This window comes from Urtica dioica, chromosome 10 (genome assembly GCF_054948205.1).
Source record: "Urtica dioica subsp. dioica isolate 48M chromosome 10, U.dioica_male_clone48M_v1_H2, whole genome shotgun sequence".
NCBI classification, from domain to species: Eukaryota; Viridiplantae; Streptophyta; class Magnoliopsida; order Rosales; family Urticaceae; genus Urtica; species Urtica dioica.
The window spans coordinates 22,757,554-22,784,842 of NC_142765.1; the positions used below are offsets into that span (position 1 = coordinate 22,757,554).

Below are 27,289 nucleotides of genomic sequence, written 5' to 3' on the forward strand. Positions count from 1 at the left end.
TTAAGTTCATATTTTAACAAATATTTACCTCTCATAACTTATTTTTATTGAACGTATTTATTCATTTAAATATTTTTTAGATCTATTTATTTTTCATTAATAAATCTAATATTAAATGGAAAAAATACTCATGTTATTTAGTAATCTCTAAGATTTTACTCATACACAGACCTATTAAAAATAAATGAGTATGTGTAAGATATAATTTTAAAAGAATTCATGGCTAGAATCCGAATTTGAAGAACCATATCCATATTCTACCCATTTAGAAAATAAAAAATTAGGTAAATAGTCAATTAAAACGTTTGAAATTGCTATAAAACTAACGTTTCGTAAATTTTATATAAATAATAATAAAGATGATGTGATCAGATAAATGAAAATGTGATTATTTTATTAAGATTTACATGTGTGTATATATATATATATATAAGATTTACAAGACTTCATATGTATTACATAATATCATGATTATTTACCCGCACCTTTAAAAAATGGATGGTTTTAAATGAGGTGTTTGAGCTAATTTCACTATTTCGAAGAATGAGCTTTGAATTTCGATCCCAAAAAAAAAAAAAAGAGCTTTGAAGTTTGAACGAAAGCGCAAAATAATCACAAACCAATTTTCCTTCATTCTGCTCAATCTCAATTAAAGTTCAAAAGACATTTAAACAAAGAAAAAGAAAGAAAAAAAAAAATCGAACGAAAGCGAAAATGGAGGATTCAACAGCAATCCTTAGCCACATCTCTCTGCTCAAGAACATGCTTGATCGAGTCAGCTTTTCGTTCTTCTTCTTCTCATCGTTACAGGAGTTCTCAACCAAACTAGAATGGCAATCGTGGAATCCCAATGATCGTTTCAGGTGAACGACGAAATCGAAGCAAACATTGAGGTCACGCGAGAGATCGACTCGGAGATAGTGAAATGCTCGGAATTCGAAAACGCCGTGGCAGCCAGAGAGTCGGAACTGACCAAGACACTTTACTTCTCTCAGTTTGAGGCCAATGGCTTGCTCGTTCTCGCTCGTACGGACTTCTCCAACTTCGTATCGATCACCAAACTGTTCATTTTTTTTACAATTCTATTGGATGTGTAGATGAATCGAGAAACTCCGTTGAAAATTTGGACAATCAATTGCATGCTTCGAGAACAAAGCGTGACGAGACTAAGCAAAGAATCGAAGAGAAACAGTAACTTTTATTTTATTTTATTTTATTTTGTTCTTAATTATGAACTGCAATCCGTGAAGTCTGAATGAAATCGCTGTGTTTTTTTTTTTTTTTTTTTTTTTTTACAGGGAATGGTTCGTGAAGCAGTGCCTAGAATTCCAGCGAGATGTCGAGAGCGATGCCGAACTGAGGAGTGTGCTATCAGAGAAAGAGTATCTCGAGAACGAGTATTGTCGCTTGGAAAAGAAGAACAGCTTGCTGAAGAACTCAATGCAAGCTTTCGTAGAAGAAATTCTCGAAGATCTCAATTGCTGCAACTTCGGTTACATTGCTCGGCCTTTCTAGATTGTTCTTTCTCAATGCCTTTGATTCCGTTTTCTGGTTTTTAGTCTATTACTGTCAATTCAAATGAACAAAAAAAAATTGGCTTAGTTGTTATTAGGACAGAACTTGATTTAGCTTGCTATTCTGGATTCCTGATCAATTGTTTCTGAATGGTTTCATTAGTTAATTGCGTCGTTGTTATGAAATGCAGCTTTACAGATTGAGATAGAGAATGGTAATCGGGAAAACCAGAAACTACTTGAGGAGATCGATGATCTCAAAACAACGTTGCTCTCGACCATCATAATCGAGGATGATTACTGGTAAACGATGATTTTGTTTTTGATTTCCTCTGTTCAATAGCACTTGTGAATTGTTTGGTTTGATAATGCACAAATGCACAACACAAAGCGGCATCAAGTGGTTAGTGAATATATTACAATAAATGGCTTGAATGTTTGATTATAAGCCATAAAGAAATGGTTTGAATATCTGATCTGAGAACCGTAATTCTGGTTTATTCGTTGCGATCCAATACCCACGTGAATGTACTTGCTTAATTATTGAATCCAGTTTCAACTTGTGGCGTCTCTAGGCCTATAGTTTCTTTGCACCGCTTGTTGCTCAATCCTTAACTGGATGACATATTTTTTTAACCAAATATATCCCATGTTTGATCGGTTTACAGGCTCAAGTAATACACAGACATCATAAAGTCATCACAAGGAAGGAAAAAGGGGAGTTGGGATTGTTCTGGGCAGGTATTGCTCATATATTACAATACGCTGTCGATTTTGATGACAATTTTCATATACATGTCTCCTCTTTAATGCTGCTGAGTGAGAATTCAATGAAAATGAAAAAAAAAAAAAAAAGTGTTGAAATCAAATTTGTTTGTGAAATTTAGCGCGGCAAATCTAAGGTGTTCTCTTCCGGGAATTATGCGGTAAAAATTTTGATATTCATCTCTCTAACATCAAATTCTCTAGGGCAACACAACAAAAGAAGTCGTTGTTGCTCTTAATTCAAATTAATTTTGATAAATTCCGATTAATTACAATGACTTTCGATTATTAACAAAACCTTTAAATATCATCGAAAATTATTCAGATTTCAAAGGAATTAATTAGAACTAATTTGGATTAAGAGCAACGACGACTCCTTTGTAGTCGTTATTTACAAAAAGAGTCATTGTTTCCTTAATCCGAATGAATTCTGATTAATTGCAATAATTTTTTTATAAATTCGTTTAAAATGCAAAAAAAAAATAATAATAATTCTGCGCGTGTTTGTCGGAGATCTTTGGATATCATCGGAGTTCGTCGGAATCTGTCAAGGTCGAGAGAGAGTCGGTTGGCATTGAATGGGTCATTGTTAGTCACGTCTCCTTGATATTCGAGGCGTGATAAGGCCGCCGGAGGTCTGACGCTGCCGAATCGGCTGAATGGTTTGGCTGTCATGTTAACATCTTCTAAGGTGTCTAGTGGGTTTACTCAAGAGTCGGCGATTGTGAGCAACAAAGCTTTCGATGATTGCCTATGTGGACTTGTGGGCAGATATATAGTTGAGGCTTGTGTTGTGTGGCAAGCGAGAATTTAGATATTTTGGTTTCAGGGAGGGAATTCCTGATTTTTTTTAGCATTTACTTGTGGGAAAGCTTTATTTTAAGTTGTTTGCTAGAAGTGCGAAGTGCGCGCACTCTTGGCTTGATTGTCCGGCAGGGTGCGTTTCGGTTTTTACTCGAACTGAGATTTTTCTAGGGTGAGGCATTCGTCTCGATCAAACAACGAGCGTGCTAGTCAATTTCAGTTCGGTTTTCCATCGGCATGTCGATTTTCCATCGGCATGTCGATTATCCATCGAAAACGGCATTTGAAAACGGTATAACAGTTGCTATTTTTCACATTTTTTCCGTTCGATTTTCCATTAGCGTGTCAATTTTCCGTAAATCAAGAAACTCGAAATAGCGTCGAAAACGACATTTCGAACCCTGATTTCAGCTAGTTTAAATATAAGGGCTAATATAAATGAATTTTTCTTTTCTTTTTATAGAAATATACGAGTTAGAGACCCGTCGTTTCCGAGAAATATTAAATTCTTATATATATATATATATTTTATATACATATAAAAATGCGTGTAATTTATCAAAATTAATATAAACTACATATTTTTGTTGAACTATAACTATGGTATATATACACAAACGTCTGTATGCTTGCGCGTGTGTGCTAATTTCGATCTCTATATGAACATGTAAAGTATATAAATTATTTTTGTAAATATATGTTTATGTATGCAGGTGACGAAGTTATTGTTAAAGTTTTATAATACTACTTTTGCTAAGTTTTTATGGTAACTAATAATATCACGATGATGATCGTCGATCATAATTCTTATCATAAATTAAAATTATATGACATAATTAGTCTAAAAATACTGCAGTTCGTTAATAATTTGTTTTAATATGTAATTAATATCTTTTAGTTATAAATTATATCTAGCTAAATATATGTGTGAAATAAAGAGATTTAATATACTACTTGTTATTTATCTATACGTTGAGATTTGAGAGGGTAATTTTTTGTATATTCGCAAAATAAAAAAATCAACTCGACTTGCATATTTAGTGGGTCAAGAAGAGCCAAGGTAGCCAATGATAAAAATTTGCAGCAGAACAGACCCACCCACTAACATTGGTACTCTACTTTGATATATTAACACGCTGTCACTCTACGTTAAAGAGAAAAGTTACACGGTGTCACTAATTGGAGAATAAAACACTTTGTCATTTATTAATAAAAAAAATTGATAAAAAAATTGACTACGTAAGCCACTTCAACTATAGGAATTGTAAATTAACCAACCTTTGGTAAATAATTTGTAAATAGCCAACTTACATACGTGGCAGCCAATTAACTACCTAAAATATATGTTTAAATATATGTTTGATTGTGTTAAATAAGATTTTTATTAATTTGTTAATAAGTTTACTTGATTATTTACAAGAAATTAATCGAAGATGGGCTATATCTCAATCCAATTTGTGGCTATATAACTTAATAACCCTTTATTAATCGGCAAATATTTTTTGTACTTCATTTTAGTGTATATATATATAGAATGGTCCAAGCAAAACCTTGATGAGTACTTCTTAGCAAGAGAATGGAAATCCCAAACGATGGTCATCGTCTTCTTCTATCTCTAGCTCTAGCAGCCCTTGTGTTTGCCTTGCTGTCACTGATAAAACTGACCCAAAACCGCAAGAATAGTATCGCGTATCAAAACCTTCCACCGGGCTCTTGTGGAATCCCGGTGATCGGCGAGTCAATAAGCTTCGTGAGAGCGTTGACTCGGAACAAAGCGGTGGAATGGTTCCGCGACCGGGTCGACCGCCACGGGCCGGTTTTCAAGACGTCGCTGATGGGGACGAAGACGGTGGTGGTCACCGGCCGGGAAGGTAACCGGTTCGTGTTCGGCGGCGGCGGAGACGGCGCTCTGACGCTGAACCAGCCGGAGTCGGTGGCCAAGATATTCGGGAAGCACGGAATGTTCGAGATGACGGGGCAAAAACACAGGCTCGTCAGGGCTGACGTGGCGGGGTTTCTGAAGCCGGAGAGTATCCAGAGATATCTGGGACAGATCGAATCTGTGGTCCGAGACAAGCTCAACAAGGTCTGCCTTATCCTAATAATATCATAGATAATCCATTCTTTAACGAAATAATCATCATTTTGAATAAATTTAAAAATAGCCTCCAAGTTTGACCTGCTTTCCGTGTTGTCTCTCTTCATGTACAAAATGTCCCAATCGAGTTCTTAATATTTTAATTTTTTTTAGAATTTAAAACTGTATATATATGGCTCTTAAATGTAACTGAAAAAAATAAATATGAATATAATATAATTTTATTCTACTGTAGAATTAGATTGTTAATTGAATTTGTTAGATATATATATATATATATATATATATATATATATATATATAGTTTCTTGTATACATTATGAATAATTCCATTTCAAGAAGTATAAGTCATATTAAAGGGGAAAATAACATATTTATACCCTGTGTTTTAGTGAAATGTCGAGTTTAACCTTCGGTTTTCAAAAATATCGAGTTCATACCTTCTGTTTAACTAAAATGACGAAATTATACCCTCTGTTTAACTAAAATGACGAAATTATACCCTGAAATGAATAACAGCGTCACAAATCTTCCTTTCATTGATATTAACTCTTATATAAGAAAAACCAAATCAAATCTAAATCAGTGCCCTAACTTCCAAATTCTCAATTTTGAAATAAAAATAGTCTTAAATTGAAATTAAATAATAAAACTCATACCTCCTAAGAAATGACTTCATTCCGTGTTCGAATTGTAACTCTAAATCCTGGATTCTCTGTTCGAATATGCGATTTTGATGACTATCAACTATCGATGTTTACCCCTTTGCCTCTTTCTGTGTTTTTCACGATTAAGATACTGTTGTTTATTTTTTAGTTTTTAAATAAATTACATATATGGCGCGAATGAATAAAGATAATTGGTGTTTATATATAAATATTATAGTCAACGTCAATAAAAAGTCAATAAAAAGAATATTCGTGACACTGTTGTCTATTTCAGGGTATAATTTCGTTATTTTAGTTAAACAGATGGTATAATTTCGTCATTTTAGTTAAACAGAGGGTATGAAGTCGACATTTTTGAAAACCGAAGGTTAAACTCGACATTTCACTAAAACACAGGGTATAAATGTGTTATTTTCCCCATATTAAAGTAGTTACTTTTTTTCAGTTAAATCTTAAATGTAATAAACGTGGACTGATTTTGTTTTTGTTTTTCTTTTTCAAACATTAAAAACTGTATTTGAGGCGTTTTATCTGGTAGGGACCAACCTATAAAAGAGACCAAAATTTTGATGGTTATTTATAAGATTTGTCCTAAAAAAATTAACAATGCAAAGAAACAGCGTTAAAGGTAATCATTTGTGTGATGGAGCTTAATCAAGTAATAATGGCAAACAAGTTTATAGTAAGTACGGCGTAAAAAGGAAAAATTAAGTATGACATACAAAAAGTGGAATAAAATTACGTTGGTTTTTGTTTGATCGATTAAATTTGGATTTTAATTTATAGGAACTTGATGGTAAAGATTCGATATGTGTCGTGCCACTGATGAAAAACGTCACATTTAACGTCATCAGCAACATTTTCTTTGGACTACCCGATGGCAAAGCAAGAGATGAACTATTAAGCGAATTCACAACAATGGTCAAAGGGTTGTGGTCATTACCACTAGATTTTCCTGGAACAGTGTTCCACAAAGCACTTAAGGCGCGGCGCAAGTTATGCGAAAAGTTATTGAAAATCATGGAAATCAGAAAGAGACAAATCAAAGAAGGGGCGTCTAACGATGATGTAGTCACTACCCTTCTTCTTCTTAAGGGCGAAAATGGAGAGTCTTTGTCGGAGGTTGAGGTTCTTGACACTTTGATCGGTTTAATCATCGCTAGCCATGACACCGTGACTATTGTCCTATGCCATTTCATAAGATTACTAGCTACACATAGTGAAGTCTACCAAAAAGTCTTTCAAGGTACCAAATTTATTACTTAGATTTGTGTTTCCAATTTGTAGGTGTGTTTTAAGAAGAAAATTAGAGCAAGTACCCACTTTAACTTCACACTTTAAAAAAAATACCTATTTAGTTATCAGAAAAAAAAAATTAAAAATAAAAATAAAACACTACATACTTGTTACAGTTTATATGTGAATTTATTATCTTTACAATTAAAAAATAAATGTTTATAATAGGTAATTTTCCTATTGATTTTAAATTAAACTATATACATTTTCAAAATTCTATCTTTTAAAAGTATCAAAAGGGTTAAGTTAAGATTAGTCCCAAACAATTTGAAAGGACTAAAATGTGTACCTTGCAATGCAAGCAACATATCAAATAATACAGATTATGCAAGAATTGAAGAAAACGGTAAATATCGTATAATGTGAGACTTATAGGTGAACAACGTCAATTTTTATGTTTTGTATACGATGTACCTGTAAAAATCGTATAACACGTGTATAGTATTTGAAATCAATAAAGACCCTGCATTCTCGCCGAGGTACTATGTTTATACATAACATTGCAATTAAGTTTATACTATCTTAAAACAGAGCACAGCGAAGTTGCTGATGCAAAGAGAAAAAGATCAAAAGGCGATGATGAGGAAAAGCTAAGTTGGAATGATATTCAAACGATGAAGTACAGTTGGAGAGTGGCTCAAGAGCTCATGAGGCTTGATCCACCACTTCTTGGCAACTTCAGACGTGTAATCAAGGACACCAAGTTTGACTCATATGATATTCCCAAAGGCTGGCAGGTACGAATATGCAACTTCTTTTTAGCTATTTTTTAAAAGGAATATTACGTGGACTAAGTCACTTGAATATTCGCAAAATATTTAAGATTCAAGATGTTAATTAATAAGTATACATTAAACAGAGTGATTTTTTTCCTTTCAATTAACTGACATTAACCGTAAACAAAAAGAAGTGGCTAAAGTTAACCGGGCTCAATTAATAAAAAAAATTAGTCAAATAAGTCACGAAAAGTCTGAGAATTGCTAGATAGTCAACATTTTGTAAATAATCACCTCAACTTATTTACGGCACTCAAAAAGACAAAAATACTCAAAAACATTCCCGCCTATTTTGGGTTTTTTTTTTTTTTTTTTTTTTTATCTATTTGAGTACCATAAATAAATTGAGATGACTATTTACAGAAAATTAACAAGAGGTTGACTATTATACAAAACGCTATAAGTCAAATGGCTATATAACTAAAAGGTCCATCAATCAATGTTTGCCTTTTTTGTTATGTCAATTTATAAATATAAAGGTCTTTTGGGTATCTTCTGGGACACACTTAGACAACAAGATCTTCGAGGATCCCCACAGATTTGACCCGTCGAGGTTCGAGAGCTCGTCGAAAACTTACCCTCCTTACACTTACATCCCATTTGGCGCGGGCCCGAGGATCTGCCCGGGCGCTGAGTTTGCCCGGGTGGAGATTCTTTTGGTGATTCATTACTTGGTGACTAAGTATCGATGGACGCTAATGATTCCCGACGAGCCTATAACCCGTCAACCAGCTCCGTTGCCCGCCATGGGCCTTCCCGTTTTCCTCCATCGCGTCAATGGCATTTAATAATTACCTGATTGTGTCTACGTGTATTATGATATTTTTTTCAAAGAAATTCAGTGTATTATAATGCTTCTACTTTCCATAAGTTGATAAACAATGTTAGACTGAATGTTCTGATTATTTAGTTGAAGATTGGGCAGAGAACATGCTAATAACTTCTCGGGCTTGAATAAGAATATATATATGACTCTCTAGATATATAACCATATGATAATTCAAGTTTTGTCGTATAACAATGTCATATCAGCATAATGACAATTTATTGAAAATTTATAAAAAGCTGACTAATTAGCAAATTTTCAAATTTTGATGGCTTAGTTACTCGGAAAGTAGAAATTCATTAAAACTTAAAATTCAGTTGAACTTTGCATATACAATATTCAACCTTCTCTCATATAAATGTGTCAATGTTGTAGTTGGATATTTTAGGCTTGTTTTGAACGTTGCTTGATTTTTTTAAAACAATTATATGCCTACACTGACACTAAATTGTAGATATGTATATTTACAATATCTGACATTGTAGACAAAGGCGGAGCCAGGTGGGGGCCAGGGTGGGCCAGTGCCCCCCCTCAATTTTTGAAAATTATTTTTTAGACCCAAATTTTTATATTTTTTTTATAATTTTACCCCTAAAGTTTACTAATAATTATGTTTTTGACCCAAATTTGTAAGTTTTTTTTCAATAATGCCCCTCCTCAAAAATATTTCTCAAATTTGCCCCCCCTTAATTGAAATCCTAGCTCCGCCACTGATTGTAGACTTATATGTCTATAATTAGAATATGTTGTATAATTGTAAGTCTACAATTAGAAGAAACTATAGACATACATATCTACAAATAAAAAACTGAAAATATATTGTAGTTATGAAAATACTCAAACAGATGTTGAAGTCCCAAAACATGTAACACTAATTTTTACCTAGAATGAGCAAGACATAAACACCAAATACCCACATTGAACAGAGAGAGAAAGACGAGAGTCCCAACGCATATGACAAAGAAGAGTGAAAGCTTAATGTTCGTTGTTGACTCTACCGACGAAGGATTGACCGACGGCTGGGACGCAACTGAACTGAGAGAGAAAATAGAAAGGAACCACGCACACAACAGAGAGAGAAAAAAGAGGAGAGAAGAGCGCTTAATGGCACAATGAAGGGGAGAGAGAGAGAGAGAGAGAGAGAGAGAGAGAGAGAGAGAGAGAGAGAGAGAGAGAGCTTAATGGCTTTGAGCTGAAGGAGAAAGTCTTGGATCGAAATGGACAAAAATAAAATTTAAAGGGTAAAGAGGGCTAGAAGATTTTCTCTCTCCTTAGATTACTAGTAAAAGTGTCCAAAAACATACACTGACTTATTTTGGTCCAAAGTAGTCGCTACTAATAGTGGTCATTTCCCCTATATGTATTAACTCAAATGATTTTTTTTTTTCTAAATCAGACACTTGCTTAGTATTATATAAAGGTAAAATACTTTTAATATACGAACGTTAATAATTCTTACCGAACAACAAATGGATGAATAATATTCTCTATTTTCATTATACCAATCAATTTTTGAGAAAATTATAATTCATCATTTTTCTTTCATTTCTCTTCCATTTTATCTAATCCATCCACCCATTTTTTCGTCATTCCTACCAAACAAAACCTTAGATTTCAAATCGATTGGTATTTAGTCATCACAAACCATCTCTAACCATCGCAACCATCTATAACCATCGTAAACCATCCCTAACCATCTCTAGTCATCGCAAACCATCCATAACCATCTCTAACCATCACTGTCTATCACAAAAATGTTTAAATTTAATCGCAAATTTCGTTGAATTTCATCGTTTGTCATAGTAAACCATCACAAATTTTCATAAACTGAACGTAAATTTGACCCTAAGTTAAAATAGCAATCTAACCTAATCTAAATTGATTAGAAATGAATAAAAAGGTGAACTTACCCTGAACTTCAATCCACAAAATCCACTTTTTTTTAGAGAAACCAAGATTTAGAGTGAGAGGGAGAAGTGATAAAATGAAAAAGAAGAGAATATGATGTTTAAAGACTTTCATGGGTATTACTATTTTTATCCAAAAAATAGACAAAATTTCCTTTTCAGATAAATTGCTCTAAATAGGAGTAAATCAAAGGCTTTTTACTTTTTTGGACTTTTTTTCAAAAAGGTCACAAATAGGACTTGGTAATTAATTTTGATTTATGTAATTACCCTTTTACCCCCGTGAATATTAAAATTTAAATAAAAAATGTTACTATTTTATTAATGACCGGATTTATTACCTTGCCTCCACGTCACCTTCCTCTTCATTTTTTCATTCACCGAGTTTAACCAGAAGAGAGAGAGAGAGAGTGAGAGCGAGCGACAAAAAAAAAAAAAAAACCGTCCAACTTCCTTAACCAAACCGTCTCGATTTGTTTTTCAAACTCCATAATCTCACTCACTTCGTCACTCTCGTCCATTCTTCGCCCAAGAAATGAAGATAAAGAACAAGTCGCCGACCAAACGCCCCCCAAAAGTTCCAAAACCTAACCCTAAAAAGAGGAGTCTTCCTCAATCATCGGCTGAAACTCCACCTCCAGTGACGCATGCATCCCCGCGTCGGAGTCCACGCGTGACTTTTGGCTCGGAGTCACCAATGCAAAACTCCCCGGCGAAGAAATGGAAGAAGGTTCTTGCGCCGCCGAAGAAGAAGAGGAAGGTGGTTCTTGAGTCGCCTTCAAATTCTGACTCCTCTGTTCCTTGTACATCCGAGAGACATCAGAAGGTGAGTTTTTTTACTTGCATGTTAATTTTGTGTTGATTATGTGTGGATTTTGTGTTGATTCATGGGTTTGCATGTTTATTGTGTGTTTCATGTAACTGTTAGTTTGACAAAAGTGTTCATTTTTTACGTTATTGGGGATTATGTGTGTATTTTGTAAGAAAATTAGATTTTTCTAGGCTTGCTCATATTAGATGTAGGTTCTATGAATTGTTTTGTGTCACACATTTCTGGGTATCGTGATAATTGTGTCATGAAATTTATGGATTTCTGTGACAATTGTGTCACGAAATATATGGGTTTCGTGACACCTATGTGACGAAATTTCTGGGTATCGTGACAACTATATCACGAATTTCTGGGTATCGTGACAACTATGTCACGATACCCTGAAATTCGTGACACAATTGTAGCGAACCCCATAAATTTCGTGACATAGGTGTCACGAAACCCTAAAAATGTCGTGACACAATTATCACGAAACCCAGAAATGTCGTGACACAATTGTCACGAAAACCACAATGTTTATGTGTTTAATGTTCCAACTCATATGTGTTTAATGTTTTAACTTTTATGTGTTTAATGTTGTAATTTTTAGGGTTTCATACGAAGGATAAAAGAAGATGAAATAGAGTCCGGCTACTCGTTCAACTTCCATGGGAACTTGGACGATTTCGAAAAGGAGACTGGCATGACCGCCAACCAAAAAGACTTATTCAAAAAGACGTGTTTTGGGCAGTTTCTAGACATGCCCTTGATAACAAAATCGTCCAGAATAATAAGCCATTTGGTGTTGAGATCTGGTTATTATGATGAGGCCGGTGCATCTAACGATTCTCTGGTCATGGAGATTGGTGGAAGACCCCGCGAGTTCACCAAAGAGCACTTTTCCCTGATCACAGGGTTAAGATTCAGCGAAAACTACGCAGAACAACCACGGTACGCTAATGTGGTTGAGGGAGGGCTATACAATGTCACCTTCTGTAATGGTGCTCTCTGCCGGAAAAGGGCCAACATTGGTGCAGTCCTTGAGAGTAGCCACGAATGGCCAGATGAGAGGAGGGTGAGACTACTCCTCCTCCACTTTCTGTACAATGTTCTCTTGGCGGCCGAGAAGACCGTCAACCTCCCCTGCGATAGCTACATCAAAATGGTGGATGACCCGGTTGTTTTCAACAACTACCCATGGGGAGACGTCGCCTGGAACTTCTTTCTAGGTTCTATCGTGGGCTTTGTGAGCAAGGCCAAGACCATCAAGGAGGGTAAGAACCCAAAACTCCACCTGCCGGGTTTCGTGCTCCCACTCCAGATATGGGGTTACGAGTGCATCCCACGATTCGTGGAGCTGGAGTTCGCCTCAATACTCGTTGCCGACGCAACGCCGCTGATGAGGCGTTGGGCTACTAAATCAGGGACGGTCTTGGAGTCCCAACTACAAAAGATTCGATTCCAAGAGGTATGAATATGATTGATAAGAATATGTACATTTAATTAAATTTTGATTAACTTCGGACCTCTTCCAGATCGAATTCAAGCCGATCGGTGGTGAGGTAGAGTCTGCGAAAACTGCGAGGACTGTTGTGAGCCCTTCTGAGAAGAGGGGGAAGAAGAAAAAAGAAGACATTGTTGCATCATCATCAATTGAGGTAATGGTTTCTTAAGTAAAGTAAATTCGTGATTTTATGGCACGAGTATACGTGATGTCGTGACATCTATGTCACGAAAGTATGTCACGAATATAATTGATTTCGTGACTTGTATGTCACGAAAATACTTAATTTCGTGATTCTATTCTCATACAAAATTATTTGTACATTGCAGATACGCATGTCCGCAATGGAAAAGGATCTGAAACATTTCAGAATTGAGTTTCTTGAGTGGAAGAAGCAGTTTTCCACTGAAATGCGATCCATTTCAGAAACCTTGAAAGAGGTTCTGGACAAGCAACAATCTCAGGATGATGATTTTGTCAACCTCCAGAAATATGAGGAGGAGGTGACGGAGAAGCAAGGAGAAGAAGAAGAGAACAAGGAAGAGGAAAAGGACAAAGAAGAAGTGAAGGACAAAGAAGATGAGAAGGACAAAGAAGAGAACAAGGGAGAGGAGAAGGACAAAGAAGAGGAGAATGACAAAGAAGAGGAGAAGGAAGAAGTAGTTGTGGACAAATCAAATGAGTTGGAGAACAAAGAAGCCGAGAAAAATGATGAAGATCAGCCATCTATTGGAGGCCAATGTAAAGAAGATGATCTGCAGAAGAAAAAAGATGATAGTGAAGATGACGAAGACGGTGGGAGAGGTCCTGAAGATGAAGGGCCAAAAGAAGTAGACAGGAACCAAACGCACGCTGATGGCGGCGAGGACCAGACCCAAGCCGGCGAGGACCAGGCCCGAGCTGAAGAGACCCAGGAGTCTAAAACGCCTGTGCGACGTCCAGAGGCGGCTGATGAGGTCTGTTCCTCGTTGTTGAAGATGCCTGGAAAGCTCATAATGATTTCATCATCTGATGAAAAGCCTACTCGCCATAGGAGGGCGCCAGCGGTCTTCACACCGACACCCGCGCCGGCTGTGTTTACGAGGTTCACACGACCACTTCGGCCACCGTCAGTCTATCCATTCTCCTACCCTAAAGACGAGATTTCTGTGGGAGATATTGCAGCAATGGCTAAATGGATTAAAGTTGGTCTTAAATCGAATCACAAAAATGCGTAAGTATCTTTCTCCTTCTTACATATATTGTCTGGTAATTTTAAATAAAAATGAGATCTAATACTTGTGATTTTTCAGCAGTCCGAAGTACAAGTCACCAGAAGAAGATTTATCTCCCTCGTTCCATTTTACGGTGGTTGAGATTACATCGAAGACGTGGTTTTACTCTTTGTGGACCCCAGTTGAGTGGCTTACGGGAGAGGTACGTCCGCTCAACCAGGTTTTTTAGAGCCAGGGATGACAAACACCACTGCACTTCGTGACGTTTTTTGTTTTTTGTTTGTGTCAATGTAAATAGATAAAACCATGATTTTTCTAGCTTTGTTGTGACCTGTTTTTTATTTGGTTTTTTGAACTTCATGTAATAAATTCTATATGTCGTGACAATGAATTTCTGAACCTGGATTTATTTGTTGTGACCTGTTTTTTATTTGGTTTTTTGAACTTCATGTAATAGTCAACTGCATTTATTTGTTGTTAATATTTAGTACGTGACAACATTGTCACCAGAAACTGTGTTGTTGTCACCACATGAAGATAAGAATCTGGTGACAATATTATCACGAAGTGAACACTTATATGTCACTGATTTCTGTGAATTTTTTATTTTGCAGCATATGGACGTCATTTTCTACTACTTGAGAAAGAAGGGGAAGTATGGAAATGTCCGAAAGCCGTTTACGACAACCAACTCGTACTTTCTACCAATGCTCACCCGATGCCATGATGCTTGGTCCAAAGCGAAGAACAAGGACGTGTTTGATTGGACGGACCATTTAGTTGTGCTTGACTACATAACTGCCGAAAAACAAACAGGTTTTGCAAACACTCCATGGGCAGATGTTAACACTATCTACGTCCCTGTCCATGTGCCGGACCACTGGCTCCTTGTCGTAATTTCCCTAAGCCGTAGAGCGCTAACAATATACGACTCTATGGACTCGAAGTATGCACGCAATGTTCGTGATAGCATACAGATGATGGCGGATTTTATCCCCATTGTGTTGGCCGTCGTCGGTTTGGGAGATGGCAACTCGGAGCCATTTAAAATAGTAATAGCGCCTATGCCACAACAATCCAATGGGTAAGATCTCTTCTCATATCATGTTCTATTTTGATGTGTATTTAATACTAGTAAGCAACCATGAACAGGGGAGACTGTGGCATGTTTTGCGTAAAGGCCGCCGAATTTATGATCCATGGGATTCCGGTGAGTAGTTTGCATCAAGACAATATTTCCATGTACAGAAAGAAGATGGCAACCGAGTTGTACAAGCACGGGGCATTAAAGATGGCAAACAATGTTGAGTCAGACGAAGAGAATTGAAAGTAGGAGAAGCGATTAGTGATCCAAATTTTTTAAATAGGGTGAAATGTATTGTTTTGGAATGTCTTTGTGATGGCGGTGTGACTCTTAATTCTCCTTTGTAGAATTTGTGTGACAAGGTCGTCACTAAGACATGGTCTATGTTTTATAAGTACGTATAGGGGCCAGTAAATTATTAAATATGTAACTCTATACTCTTTTGGATGTGATTATATGAAATACAATTCATATGATTTATATGAAAAATGGGGATTTCGTTACTTCTCTGTCACGAACAGTGGGCACTTCGTTACTTCTCTGTCACGAAAAAGGGGCACTTCGTGACGTTCCTGTCACGAAGTTCCTGTCACGAATATTGTGCACTTCGTGACGTTACTGTCACGAAAAATGGGGATTTCGTGACGTTCATGTCACGAAAAATGTGGATTTCGTGACGTTCCTGTCACGAATATTGTGCACTTCGTGACGTTCTTATCACGAAAAATGGGGATTTCGTGACGTTCCTGTCACGAAAAATGGGGGTTTCGTGACGTTCCTGTCACAAAAAATGGGGATTTCGTGACGTTCCTGTCACGAAAATGGAGTCTTCAAGTCACGAAACGGTACGTTTTCGTGATATACCAGTCACGAAATTGTTCCCTTTGATGGAATTTAATGAGAAATCTCTTCTTCTTTTCATTAAATCCGTCGTAGGGGATAAATGGTTGTTATGAATATTAAAATGATAAAATTTGAAAAATAAATGGACAGCCGTTCTACTTACCTAGAATATCAAGAAAATATGAGAATGATAAATGGTAAGTGAGTTCTACTTACCTAGAACATCTTGACGAGCTAATGTGTTTTGTATCGTGAAGTGTTGTTGACATACATTCATTTGTCCCATTTCATTTCATCATCTCAAAGGGACAGAATTTAAAGTACTCTAATAAACATATAAACATAGGTGAATGAGGTTGAACGTCATGTCGTCCGAAAAATGGGGACTTCGTGACGTTCCCGTCACGAAACATGGGGATTTCGTGACGTTCCTGTCACGAAAACTGGGGATTTCGTGACGTTCCTGTCACGAAACATGGGGAATTCGTGACGTTCCTGTCACGAAAAATGGGGATTTCGTGACGTTCCCGTCACGAAACATGGGGATTTCGTGACGTTCCTGTCACGAAAACTGGGGACTTCGTGACGTTCCTGTCACGAAACATGGGGAATTCGTGACGTTCCTGTCACGAAAAATGGGGATTTCGTGACGTTCCCGTCACGAAACATGGGGATTTCGTGACGTTCTTGTCACGAAAATGAAGTCTTCAAGTCACGAAACGGTACGTTTTCGTGACATACCAGTCACGGAATTAAAATCAAAACATTAAAACATTAAAACATTGTAAATATTGAGTACCTCATCTCGAACTACATTTTATTTCTTTCCGTCAACCCCCCTTTGGCAAGCCGGCAAATCTTTATGGTCTTCGACAATAGCTCCCTTTGATTTCAAAAATTCCTCCCAATTCTCGCCGAATATTTCTTCAAGAACGGAGTTAGCCATCAAAACCGGAGATTTGTAATCCTCACCTGCATGCATCTCTACATACTCGTTGTATTCAGCGTCGCTCATGTCATGACGCTTCTTTAATTTCCTGGGAGGGCGCGGATATGGAATCATGTAATATCTCGCGGTCGAGTTTCTACTTCCTGAAGGCATCTCCGACGTCTCATTCACCGTCGACACCTTTTTACGCGAATCGCTTCCCTTCGTCGTTGGATCTTTAGCGTCCATTTCACCGTTAGACTCTTTCGAACAATATTATCAGTTTGATCTGAGGTAAATATTTAAGGTCGGATAAATATGAGGATTCCTTACCTAACTTTTGTACGTAAATGCTAAAATAAATTTTCTTACCTAACTTCCAAAGTTAGATGTTCAGTAATTTAATTGCTATGAATGCCATTTATTGATATTAAATATCCATATCCCAATTACCAAGTCGGTCAAAACAGCGAAAGATATCATGGTTCATGAAAATGGCTCGAACTTCGTGACTTCTATGTCACGAAAATGGAATTTGTATCTGTTACAAAACACAATACATAATCCAATACATACACACATAAATCTGTTACCTTGAAATCTGTTTACATCATACACACATATATTACAGCAAACATCATAATAACCAACAACACAATAATCAATCTCAGCCTCCGATTTGCTCGACAGTGATGCTCAATATCCAACTGCAACTGGTCAATTCTTCTCAGCAATCCTGGAATGATTTTCTTTGCTCTTTCAGAAACTTCAGGATCAACCCATTGAAAAAAACCACACCCACCCTCTGCCTGAAAATCACCAATTATAGCCTCAAAAATCAGGTATTTGTTTCTTGTATTAGAGCATATATGAGTTCTGGTTGTATTCAAACAGGATACAATATCCGGGCTAGCTGCAAAGTGGACAACTGCAAGTCCAATATTAACCAAATACCTTTGGGACGAAAAACCCAAATACCCAAAAATCCAAACCACTCTCAGAATACGATTTTAATCAATTTCAACCAAACATTCAAAATCAAAATCCTTACCGTCGTCACGTGGCAATTTCTGAACCTCCTACCGGGATTATCCTTGGTCCATGACGTCCTCTCGACCCATTGCACGCCGCATTTACACAGAAATTCACCTGGAGAGTCTCTCATCGTCGTCGAGTCTCTCGTCGTCGTCGAGTCTCTGCGTTCGTGCTTCGTGTGCGACGAATAAGAGTGTTGCGATGAAGAAGCGCGGTTCACTGCCATTCTCAAGTTGAAACCTCACCGACGATGAAGATAGATCAGACGAGAGACAGCAAAAGAGATCTGGGTCGAATTTGGGGATTTAGGGTTTCAAATAATTCTCAATTGTTTTATACGTACAAATGGTTTAAAGAGGTTTTAAAATAAAATAAAATGAAATGCTTTAAGCCCCTTGATGTCGTGACTTCTCTGTCACTAAAATGATGATATCGTGACTTCCCTGTCACGAAACAATTGGATGTCGTGACTTCTATGTCATGAAAAATGATGATGTCGTGACTTCGATGTCACGAAATAATTGGATGTCGTGACTTATATGTCATGAAAAATGATGATTTCGTGACGTCTCTGTCACGAAAAAATTTGATGTCGTGACTTCTATGTCACGAAGAATTGTTATTTCGTGACTTCTCTGTCAGTGAGAAATTGTTTAATGGGACTAAAACGTCACGAATGAGAAATATAAAAATCCATAACAAACATAACAAACTAAGTGAGAAATAAAGTAAAGTACAAATCCAAATTGGTACATCAAATAAAAAGTTTTAAAAAAAGGAACAATCGAGCTCATGTTCGGGGTCGGCTATGGTGGGTCGGGATCGCGTTGCGACATGTGGCTCGATTATGTCCTACTCCACCACAGCGACTGCATTTATTCCTTCTATCCTCATCCCCTTCCCATTGAGAGGGTATTCTTTTCTTTTTCGGTCTTCCGGCGGCACGAGCCGCAACATGAGGTGGATTTACTATTTTTTGCGTGACTTCCTCTGGAAAATTCCACGACTCCTCGCTGCCAATTGGATGAATTACACCTGCATAACAACTTCTCCAATATTCGGTGGTGTAGTAATTTGATATGTACTTCTCAACTGCGAAGTTTCGAACACCGCAAGCCGCAATGCCGTGGGGACAGATAAAGTTGTCAGTTTGAAAGACAGGGCAACTACATGTCTTCTCTCTCAAATTTACAGCCCACTTTTGCCCCTCTCTATCAACGACTTCAAACTCGTACACCGATGATGGACGCACCTGTTCCGCACCCAATACCATTTTGTTTACGGGTTATAATAAAAAACATCTTATAAAAAAAATTAAAAATTGAATGCCTATCACGTACCCCCAGTCCAGTAGATTTAGCGTGGTATTCTTCAAGTTTTTTATTCGCGTCAACGCAAAGGATCGTCAATGTTCCCAACGCTTTTTCTCTACGTTCGTAAAACCATTTACTCATTCTCTCCCGGAGAAAATCAAATAGCTTGGCAATAGGGAACTCTCTCGGTTTGACATTCATTGCATTCAGCGACTCGGCATTGTTTGATGTCATTATTGAGTACCTCTTCTCCGTGTAGAAACTACGAGCCCATTTTTCGTAGCCTACGTCGTTCTGAAGATACGCTCGGACTCTTGGATCTTCCTCATCTATCATAAGCATATACTTTTCAAACTCTGCATACGTGTATGCCTTTGCTGCAGCATAGAACGTCCAATTCACCTCTTTTGATAGACCTTTGATTTGGTTCTTCACGTTCTTCAAAAGATGAAACATGCAATAACCATGGTCTGAGTTAGTGAAAACCTTTTTCACACTGTTAATGATTCCCGCGTTCCTGTCAGACACTATGACCTGATGTGACCTCTCCCCGATTGCTTCCTTTAACCTTGTCAAGAAGTAAACCCACGATTCAGTAGATTCTGAATCACCAGCGCCGAATGCGAGGGGGTAAACTTGTTCATTCGCATCCATACCACATGCTGAAAATAGTGTGCCTTTATAGTAACTCTTCAAAAAAGTGTCGTCGATGATAACTACGGGCCGTAGATACTTCCACCCCCTTTTCCAAGCACTAAACGACATGAAGAAGTATTTGAAACGGTGGGATCGAGGAGTTGTGACAAGGTCGAATGACGAACCTGGATTGTTAGTCGACCACATGTACATGAATTTAGGCAGAGATCTATACGATGCATCATCGGTGCCAAACAATGATGATAGTGCCGCCTGTCTTGACCTCCATGCTTTTTTGTAGGACATGTCCACTCCAAAATCTTGTTGCATGTAGGACATGATGTCTTTGGGTTTGCATGGTGAACATGAGGGATCGATGTACCTGTGTTTCATAGTCTCGCCTACAAATGTGGACGTAGCCTGAGGATGTTCTCCTTGTCTGAATTGTGTAGCACACGTGTGCTCAGAATCATACCTGCAAGAATGTAAGAGCAATGTTAATTTCGGGTCACCACGATAATATCAATGTAGAAATAAGTAATAAGTCACCTCCTCACTTCAAAGATCTCGGATGTAGTCTTTTTTACTCCACGAACAGACCACGCGCATGAGTCATCTCGACAAACAACATGGATATACCGTTTGTTAGAAGTCTTCGTCTTGAACGTAAAATGTTTCGTGATTGCTAACATGCATAAATGTTTCTTCAGAGTTGCTTTGTTGGCGTACAATCCTCCTTTGACTAGTCTCAGCGGAGAGTGCATATCTGACACATCAAGGTCAGGATGCATATTTTGGTTATCCGTGGAAGGCGTAGCGCATTGACTCGTCCTCCTCGTTCTAGAGCAAGGCGTACTAAACCGTTTTGGAGTGCCTGAGCGCGGAGGGGTCTGCCATGGTGTGCCTGAATGACTCTGATTCGGGTCGGGGATCTCGGGAGAACTAGCCTCCGACTTAGGAGAACTAGCCTCCGACTTAGGAGAACTAGCCTGAATGTCCGCTTGTGCTGGTTGACCGGTGGTCGGAGTTGAACCAACGCCTGAGTCCGAAACCAACGGCTCTTGCTTCAATGGCTCCATATCTACTACCAAACTAAATTTGGATCTGTCCGGTTTCTCCTTCCGAAGATGCAAGTAACATTTCAAACTTAGGTCGGAGTCAATACTTACTGGGGGTACCGACCCTTCTGTCTCATAAGAAACACGGAGGACTTGATTTTTAGGTGAGCGATTGAGCGTGGCATACAATAGCTGCATAAACACCTCGTACGTTGCTTTTGCCGGTATTAAGATTCCCACTGCACACCCAGGGCCAGCCTCGTATCGTTCATGTTTCACCCATCTACCGCTATGCTTGACGAAGGTATGAATGTCTTTCATAACTGCAAATAGTGGAGATAAAGTCACATTAAATTATTTTCTCATAAAACTTTATTATATGCGCAGATATATAGTAAGCACTTGAATCCATATTATATAATATCGTTCATGTTTGTCATTGCAGACTTTAGTTTCGTGACAATAGTGTCACGAAATAATTTAATTTCGTGACAATAGTGTCACGAAATAATTTAATATCGTGACAATAGTGTCACGAAATAATTTAATTTCGTGACAATAGTGTCACGAAATTAAATATAGTGTCACGAAATAATTTCGTTTTGTGACTATATTGTCACGAAATATGGAGTCATGCTGAAGCTTTCGTGACTATGGGTGTCACGAAATAATTTAATTTCGTGACAATAGTGTCACGAAATAATTTCGTTTTGTGACTATATTGTCACGAAATATGGAGTCATGCTGAAGCTTTCGTGACTATGGGTGTCACGAAATAATTTAGTTTCGTGACAGTCACGAAATAATTTCGTTTTGTGACTATATTGTCACGAAAATATTGAGTCATGCTGAATCTTTCGTGACAACGTTGGTCACAAACACTGTAACGAAATGGCTATGTATGAGGGAGCTTACCGGAATAAAGAGCGAAAAGAGTGTCAATGTGGGAGCTTGCTGCGCCGGAAAGGGCAGAGAGAGACGGCGGCGAAGGTGGGTGGCCTTGGAAGACGACGGACGGCGCGAACTAAGAGAGAGAGGAGGGATGGCCGTCAAGTTTGAGAGAGAGGACGGACGCCGGCTGAGATCCAGACACCCCGACGACAATGGGACACGACGCCAATGGAGGTGATGCGACGGAGACAATGGAGGAGATGAAACAAGTGCAGTGGAGAAGAAGATGAAGCCGAAATGAAAAGAAAGGAGAGATTGAGAGTAGGGTTTAGTTTTTAGGATTCTTAAAAAAAAAAAAAATAGAAAATAAATAAGGGTATAATGGTAATTACATAAATAGAAATAAATGAAGAGGTCCTATTGCTGACCTTTTAAAAAAAACGTCCAAAAAAGTCATTTGCCCTCTATTTACTCCTAGTTTTGGAAAACTCCCAAAATACAAGTCCAAGCACGATATTTTACAAATTTGAAGGCCTAGTTTCTCTTCTCAAGCCTCTGGAATTATTGGGCCAACTCTTTCTGATTTATTCATTGGGCAGGCTCTTTCCCGAAACAAAATCACGACAATAAGATTTGTTTTTTTTATTTGGGAAGCTTAAGAAACCAATTTGAATGGTTACCTCACGTTTGAAAATCAAGCTTCATGTTGAACACTTTAAGAAAACCAAGATTTTGGATAGGTAAAACATCCAAAATATCTTTGTTAAAACACTTCGAAACGATTAGAAAGATGAAAGTAAAACTTCGAAATCACTAGAATAATAAAGACAACACCTTCGAAACGATTAAAAAGATAAATGCAAAAAAAAAAAAAATACAAAATCACTATCTATTGTCAGAATAATATATTTTCAACGTTTTTGCCTTCATATTTATATTATCTTCAAATGTTTTGCCTTCATTTTTATAGTGAATTCGAAGTGTTTGCTTTTATCATTTTAATCGTTTCAAAGTTTTTTAACTAGTATTTTGGACGTTTTACCTATCCAAAAGCTTGGTTCCTAAGTGTTCAACATGGAACTAGATTTCAAACGTGCAGTAACATTAAGCTTTTTTCAAATTCACTTATTGGTGCTGAATTAAATGTGAGAAATAAAGAGTTAAATCCATGGATTAGTTTAAGGGCATTGCCCAAAACTATGACAATAATTTGCCTAGATAAGAATTATTTTCATATGTAATTTTTCTTCTGATTTTATCCTCTATTTGTGGTTGCTTTTCAAGAAAATTTTACATTATGTTAAATGCCTTATTTTGATCTTACTTGTCATACAAACCAAGATTAGGTTGGCTTTATTTCTTTTTTTTTTTTCTTTTTTCTTTTTTCTTTGAAGGGCTGGATGGCTTTTATTCGGAAGCCAAATAATTACAGTTAAGAGTAAGTACTAGTGATTTCTGATTACTTGACACTGAAGAATTATTTCTATGCATAGAAGACAAATTCAGATCTTCAGAATTATTTCTATGCATAGAAGACAAATTCAGATCTTCGCCTTTAAAAATAAATAAAGTCAAAACGCATAGCGCAAGAATTGAAAATGCAACACGATCATGGCAGTTATATTGTGTAGCAAAACTAAACCCAAGTAAACAAGTATCGCTTGAAGTTACAGAGTTCACTGCAACTAATAGAACTCTTTAAAAAGACAGCATTCAATAGTTACTGATATCTTTCTAATAAGCCTCTAAAGAAAACAAAAGCAACAAAAATCCACTACAAGACCAAAAACTCAAAAAACACAGCAAACGTAAAACCTCGAGGAAATCAGCGACACCTTCTAGTCAAAGAGACTGAAACCCATGTCCTGCGAAACAAAAACAAAAACAAACAACGATCAAAATCAACGTCTTTAACACGTTAACATACAACAAATGTGATCAAACAGCTCGCAATTTTTTTTTTTTTAAGTGGTGACAGTCTGGGTTGAAGCCGCGACTAAATTCACCAAGAGACTACACTTTGGCTCTAATTGTCAAAGACTGATAAGGTCGCAAGAATCGCCTTTACCACTCTATACCAACCCCCTTGGGATTGAAGAATTGCAAATTTATTAAAATTTTAATTATCAGAGAGATAGAGAGAGAGAGACTCACATCATCAGACTCCTCTTTCTCCTCAACCTTCTCTTCCTTCTTGGACTCGGCAGCCGCCGGAGCAGCAGCGCCGCCGCCGGAAGCGGGGGCGGCAGAGTAGGCAACAGCACCACCGCCAGACGGGACCGAGGCCAGCTTCGATCTCCCGGACGCAATCAGCTCCGTGATGTCTTTTCCCTTGACCTCGCTCAAGAGGTGCTCGATCATCTTGTCATCGGCTTCGGCTCCGACTGCAAATAAATCAAACAGGAATACACGATTCATTCACCATATCGATTCAACACAGCAAACTGTCCTGTAATATCATTCATACACTGGCTTTTCGCGAATCTTTCATAGACAAATCAAACCCACAAACATCACACGTGTTATCATGGTAAAACCTCTTCAATAAAATATTGAAAACAACTAACAGCAATGATATTCATTCACCAGATTCAACTACCAGCTCCGAGTACACTGCCGATTCTTTCAAAGAAAAAAAAGGGAACCACTGAAAACAGTGAAAAATACTAAATTGAGACAATCAATATCAAACAGAGCCTAATGCGAGCTTATTAGTTCAAATGCCTCTACCAGAGAATCATGATATAACGAATTAAACCTAAGGCACGTTGGACGAGTAAACAAATTATCGAATCCCTAAAATCAACAATCTCTGGCCGAAAGATAATGAAACATCAGTAAAAACCAAAACCCTGACTTAATTTGAGCCGGGAGAAAAAAATACTAAAACCCCTAAAATCCACAACTGAGAACAGCATCGATTTAAATTCCATTGATGATACAAAAAAAACAAAAAAAAACAAAAAAAAAACAAGAAAAAAACCATTACCTGATCCGAGAATATTCTTGATATCAGCGGCTGTAGGGCTAGCGTTGCCTCCGAGAACGGCCAACAAGTAAGCTGCAATAACCTTCATCTCTGTCGATTCCACGAAAAAAAAAAGTAAATTAAAAACCATTTGAGCGATGAAAATCTCCATGAGAATTACGAATAGACGACAAAGAAGATACGAGAATCAAAAGCCATACTTGAGTACCCTTTGAGATCCCGCCGACGAGACTGGAGGGGAAGAGTGAGAGAGCTCTGAGAATTAGGGTTTCTTCTTTTTTATTTTTTTTGTTTTTTACTAGTGAAACGCATGTCCTTTAAATCATAACATTATAAATAAATAACTAGCATATCCTTAAACTTTTTCAATATTTACTTTTAGTGCTTGCTTTTTCAAGTATTAATTTTGTATCTCTATATTTGTTAAATTGACATATATATTTATGAAATATAGAATTTCAAATCATGACAGTCAAATCCAAAAGACAAACCTTTGTTAAGCGCACTCTCATTTTCTCTCTCTCTCTCTCTCTCTCTCTCTCTCTCTCTCTCTCTCTCTCTCTCTCTCTCCCTTGTGCGATATATTTTAAGTTTTATTTGCCGACCATCTATCAATCATAGCGACCCTTTTCGCTTAATGCCTCGTCGGCCTCGAAGTACTCTTTGTTCAAACGCTTCGTCGGCCTCACAATCCTTGTCGCTCAACGCTTCATTGGTCTCGCAACAATATTTGGTAGCAATTCCACTGACAAATCACTACTTGTCATGAAAAATATCTTGGGACTCCCGAATTTCGCTTGCAAATCTAAAAAAAACACGAGCATATGAAATAAAATCCATATTGGGACTGCTCCTCCTTATCCCAAGCCGGAAAATAAACCCTCATTAAATCCATTTGCAAGCTATTCATAGCCATGTCATGAGTTTCTATAGGCTTCCTAAGTCTCTCGTCACTAACATCCATAAACACGTTTTCCGATTTTTGTAGGGCTCCTCCGATCTCAAAAAGAGAATGCATTCGTGTAAATGGGAAGCTCTTTACAAACATAAAAATAGTGACTGCCTAGGTCTTTGTGACCTCGAAAATTTCAAGCAACCTATCGTTAAATTTTTTTTGGAGAATTATCCACGAACCCAATTCCCTTTGTCGAAACCATCCCCAAACTTTTACAACTATTCTAAGTCCCACATCGTTCAAGCCAAAAAAGAAAAAACTCGAGGTCCTACCTTTGTAAAAGCTTCATTTGCGGTTGTGACTCTAGGCTCAAACACTTTTCTCGCATTACCTGTTGGGCGGTTCTAGGATCAAAAACTCGTGTCCTTATTGTTGGGGGGTGTGAACACTATTATGGGTGTCGAACCTGAGAAGACTGCTAGCGAGTCAAAGTGTCAGCTCGTTGTCGCTGTTCAAGACCTGAAAGTCCCAGCTGAGTTAGTCTTTAGCTAATTTGGATTCTTAATCAAAGAGGTCCTATAATGACTAGCCTTTATATCGTTCCTCAAAAAGGCACAAAAATTATGCTTCCAAGGCGAAGGTACATGTTGAAGAGTTTTCATTATAGGTCCAGTTCGGAGTAGCCGGGGTTTGGGATCCGGCTACCTACACTTAGCTCCACGCCAAGTGAAGTTTGATTATGCCAAGAGCCAGCCATTGTATGAAGAACCTTCGGCCTCATGTTGTTAGGCATCTTAATATTAGGGCTAAGACTGGATCGGTTTGGTTCGGTTTTGGCCATTTTTATATCCGAATCCGAATTTTCGGTTTTAAAAAATTTGGTCCAATAACCGGTCTAGTTTAGTAAAATATCGAAATTCGGTTTTTCGAATATTCAGTTATCCAATTTTTTAAATCTAATATCCTGTTTTAATATCTGATTTTCAAAATTCGGTTATCTGGTTCTTTAAGATTCGGATCCAGTTTTAAAACCGGTTTAAAAAACCGATTATTCGGTTCTTAAAATCCATAATCATTATGAAACTAGTTTTTAAATCCATACCCGATTATAAATGATTCTCATTATCAAAAGCCAAGTAAAAATGAGTCATATAATCCTAACAGATTATTTATTTTTTATTTTATCTTTTCATAAAAAATAATCGATTAAATATTCGATATCCGATTTTTTCAAAATCTTAAACCAATATCTTGTCCTGTTTTTAAACTGGATCGGTTATCCAAATCCGAGCTTCGATTATATGGCGTGGCACCGATTTTCGATTTTGGATCGATTCAATTATCGGTTTTATCCAATTTTTCGGTTCGGTTTTGTACAATTACAATCGTCAAATAACATGCGCTCCAAGACAAGCTGATAAAGCATAACAACTC

The 27,289-nt window shown here is 37.4% G+C and overlaps 5 protein-coding genes across 6 annotated transcripts; 3 read left to right on the forward strand and 2 right to left on the reverse strand.

Moving 5' to 3' along the window:
• Positions 1 to 620: 620 nt before the first annotated feature.
• LOC149384121 (uncharacterized) lies at positions 621 to 2,484 on the forward strand. The gene is made up of 6 exons (XM_089629302.1): positions 621 to 774; positions 864 to 1,026; positions 1,098 to 1,191; positions 1,299 to 1,492; positions 1,706 to 1,817; positions 2,183 to 2,484. The coding sequence occupies exons 1-6, from the start codon at positions 715 to 717 to the stop codon at positions 2,190 to 2,192; spliced, it is 633 nt and encodes a 210-aa protein (XP_089485428.1). The 5' UTR covers positions 621 to 714; the 3' UTR covers positions 2,193 to 2,484.
• A 2,082-nt stretch (positions 2,485 to 4,566) lies between these two features.
• Positions 4,567 to 8,902, forward strand: LOC149384122 (taxane 13-alpha-hydroxylase-like). Its single transcript, XM_089629684.1, has 4 exons — positions 4,567 to 5,169; positions 6,636 to 7,095; positions 7,677 to 7,882; positions 8,401 to 8,902. The coding sequence occupies exons 1-4, from the start codon at positions 4,660 to 4,662 to the stop codon at positions 8,707 to 8,709; spliced, it is 1,485 nt and encodes a 494-aa protein (XP_089485810.1). The 5' UTR covers positions 4,567 to 4,659; the 3' UTR covers positions 8,710 to 8,902.
• Positions 8,903 to 11,189: 2,287 nt separating this feature from the next.
• On the forward strand, positions 11,190 to 15,547 carry LOC149384123 (uncharacterized). The gene is made up of 7 exons (XM_089627985.1): positions 11,190 to 11,480; positions 12,076 to 12,933; positions 13,001 to 13,123; positions 13,299 to 14,182; positions 14,262 to 14,385; positions 14,834 to 15,267; positions 15,336 to 15,547. Exons 1-7 carry the CDS (start codon positions 11,190 to 11,192, stop codon positions 15,508 to 15,510), a joined length of 2,889 nt encoding a protein of 962 aa, XP_089484111.1. The 3' UTR covers positions 15,511 to 15,547.
• Positions 15,548 to 18,741: 3,194 nt separating this feature from the next.
• LOC149384124 (uncharacterized) lies at positions 18,742 to 20,039 on the reverse strand. The gene is made up of 2 exons (XM_089629423.1): positions 19,414 to 20,039; positions 18,742 to 19,325 (listed from the first exon to the last, which is right to left on the reverse strand). Exons 1-2 carry the CDS (start codon positions 19,840 to 19,842, stop codon positions 18,864 to 18,866), a joined length of 891 nt encoding a protein of 296 aa, XP_089485549.1. The 5' UTR covers positions 19,843 to 20,039; the 3' UTR covers positions 18,742 to 18,863.
• A 3,524-nt stretch (positions 20,040 to 23,563) lies between these two features.
• On the reverse strand, positions 23,564 to 25,305 carry LOC149384125 (uncharacterized). 2 transcript variants are annotated; one of them, XM_089629177.1, is made up of 4 exons: positions 25,161 to 25,305; positions 24,961 to 25,050; positions 24,126 to 24,355; positions 23,564 to 23,836 (listed from the first exon to the last, which is right to left on the reverse strand). In XM_089629177.1, exons 2-4 carry the CDS (start codon positions 25,046 to 25,048, stop codon positions 23,810 to 23,812), a joined length of 345 nt encoding a protein of 114 aa, XP_089485303.1. In that variant the 5' UTR covers positions 25,049 to 25,050; positions 25,161 to 25,305; the 3' UTR covers positions 23,564 to 23,809. The 2 variants fall into 2 exon arrangements, with proteins under 2 accessions (XP_089485303.1, XP_089485304.1); XM_089629178.1 differs by having other exon boundaries at positions 25,169 to 25,267.
• Between the last annotated feature and the right edge of the window lie 1,984 nt (positions 25,306 to 27,289).

Coding starts and splice junctions, on each gene's coding strand:
- LOC149384121 (XM_089629302.1), top strand. CDS start 715: ATGGAGGATTCAACAGCAATCCTTAGCCACATCTCTCTGCTCAAGAAC. Junction 775..863: donor TCAAGAACATGCTTGATCGA/GTCAGCTTTTCG, acceptor TGATCGTTTCAG/GTGAACGACGAAATCGAAGC. Junction 1,493..1,705: donor TCTCAATTGCTGCAACTTCG/GTTACATTGCTC, acceptor TATGAAATGCAG/CTTTACAGATTGAGATAGAG.
- LOC149384122 (XM_089629684.1), top strand. CDS start 4,660: ATGGAAATCCCAAACGATGGTCATCGTCTTCTTCTATCTCTAGCTCTA. Junction 7,096..7,676: donor CTACCAAAAAGTCTTTCAAG/GTACCAAATTTA, acceptor ATCTTAAAACAG/AGCACAGCGAAGTTGCTGAT. Junction 7,883..8,400: donor ATATTCCCAAAGGCTGGCAG/GTACGAATATGC, acceptor ATAAATATAAAG/GTCTTTTGGGTATCTTCTGG.
- LOC149384123 (XM_089627985.1), top strand. CDS start 11,190: ATGAAGATAAAGAACAAGTCGCCGACCAAACGCCCCCCAAAAGTTCCA. Junction 14,183..14,261: donor AAATCGAATCACAAAAATGC/GTAAGTATCTTT, acceptor GTGATTTTTCAG/CAGTCCGAAGTACAAGTCAC. Junction 14,386..14,833: donor TTGAGTGGCTTACGGGAGAG/GTACGTCCGCTC, acceptor TTGAGAAAGAAG/GGGAAGTATGGAAATGTCCG.
- LOC149384124 (XM_089629423.1), bottom strand. CDS start 19,842: ATGTTTCATCTTTTGAAGAACGTGAAGAACCAAATCAAAGGTCTATCA. Junction 19,326..19,413: donor CTAAATCTACTGGACTGGGG/GTACGTGATAGG, acceptor GGTGCGGAACAG/GTGCGTCCATCATCGGTGTA.
- LOC149384125 (XM_089629177.1), bottom strand. CDS start 25,048: ATGAAGGTTATTGCAGCTTACTTGTTGGCCGTTCTCGGAGGCAACGCT. Junction 24,356..24,960: donor CAAGAATATTCTCGGATCAG/GTAATGGTTTTT, acceptor ATTTATTTGCAG/TCGGAGCCGAAGCCGATGAC. Junction 23,837..24,125: donor AGAAAGAGGAGTCTGATGAT/GTGAGTCTCTCT, acceptor TTTGTTTCGCAG/GACATGGGTTTCAGTCTCTT.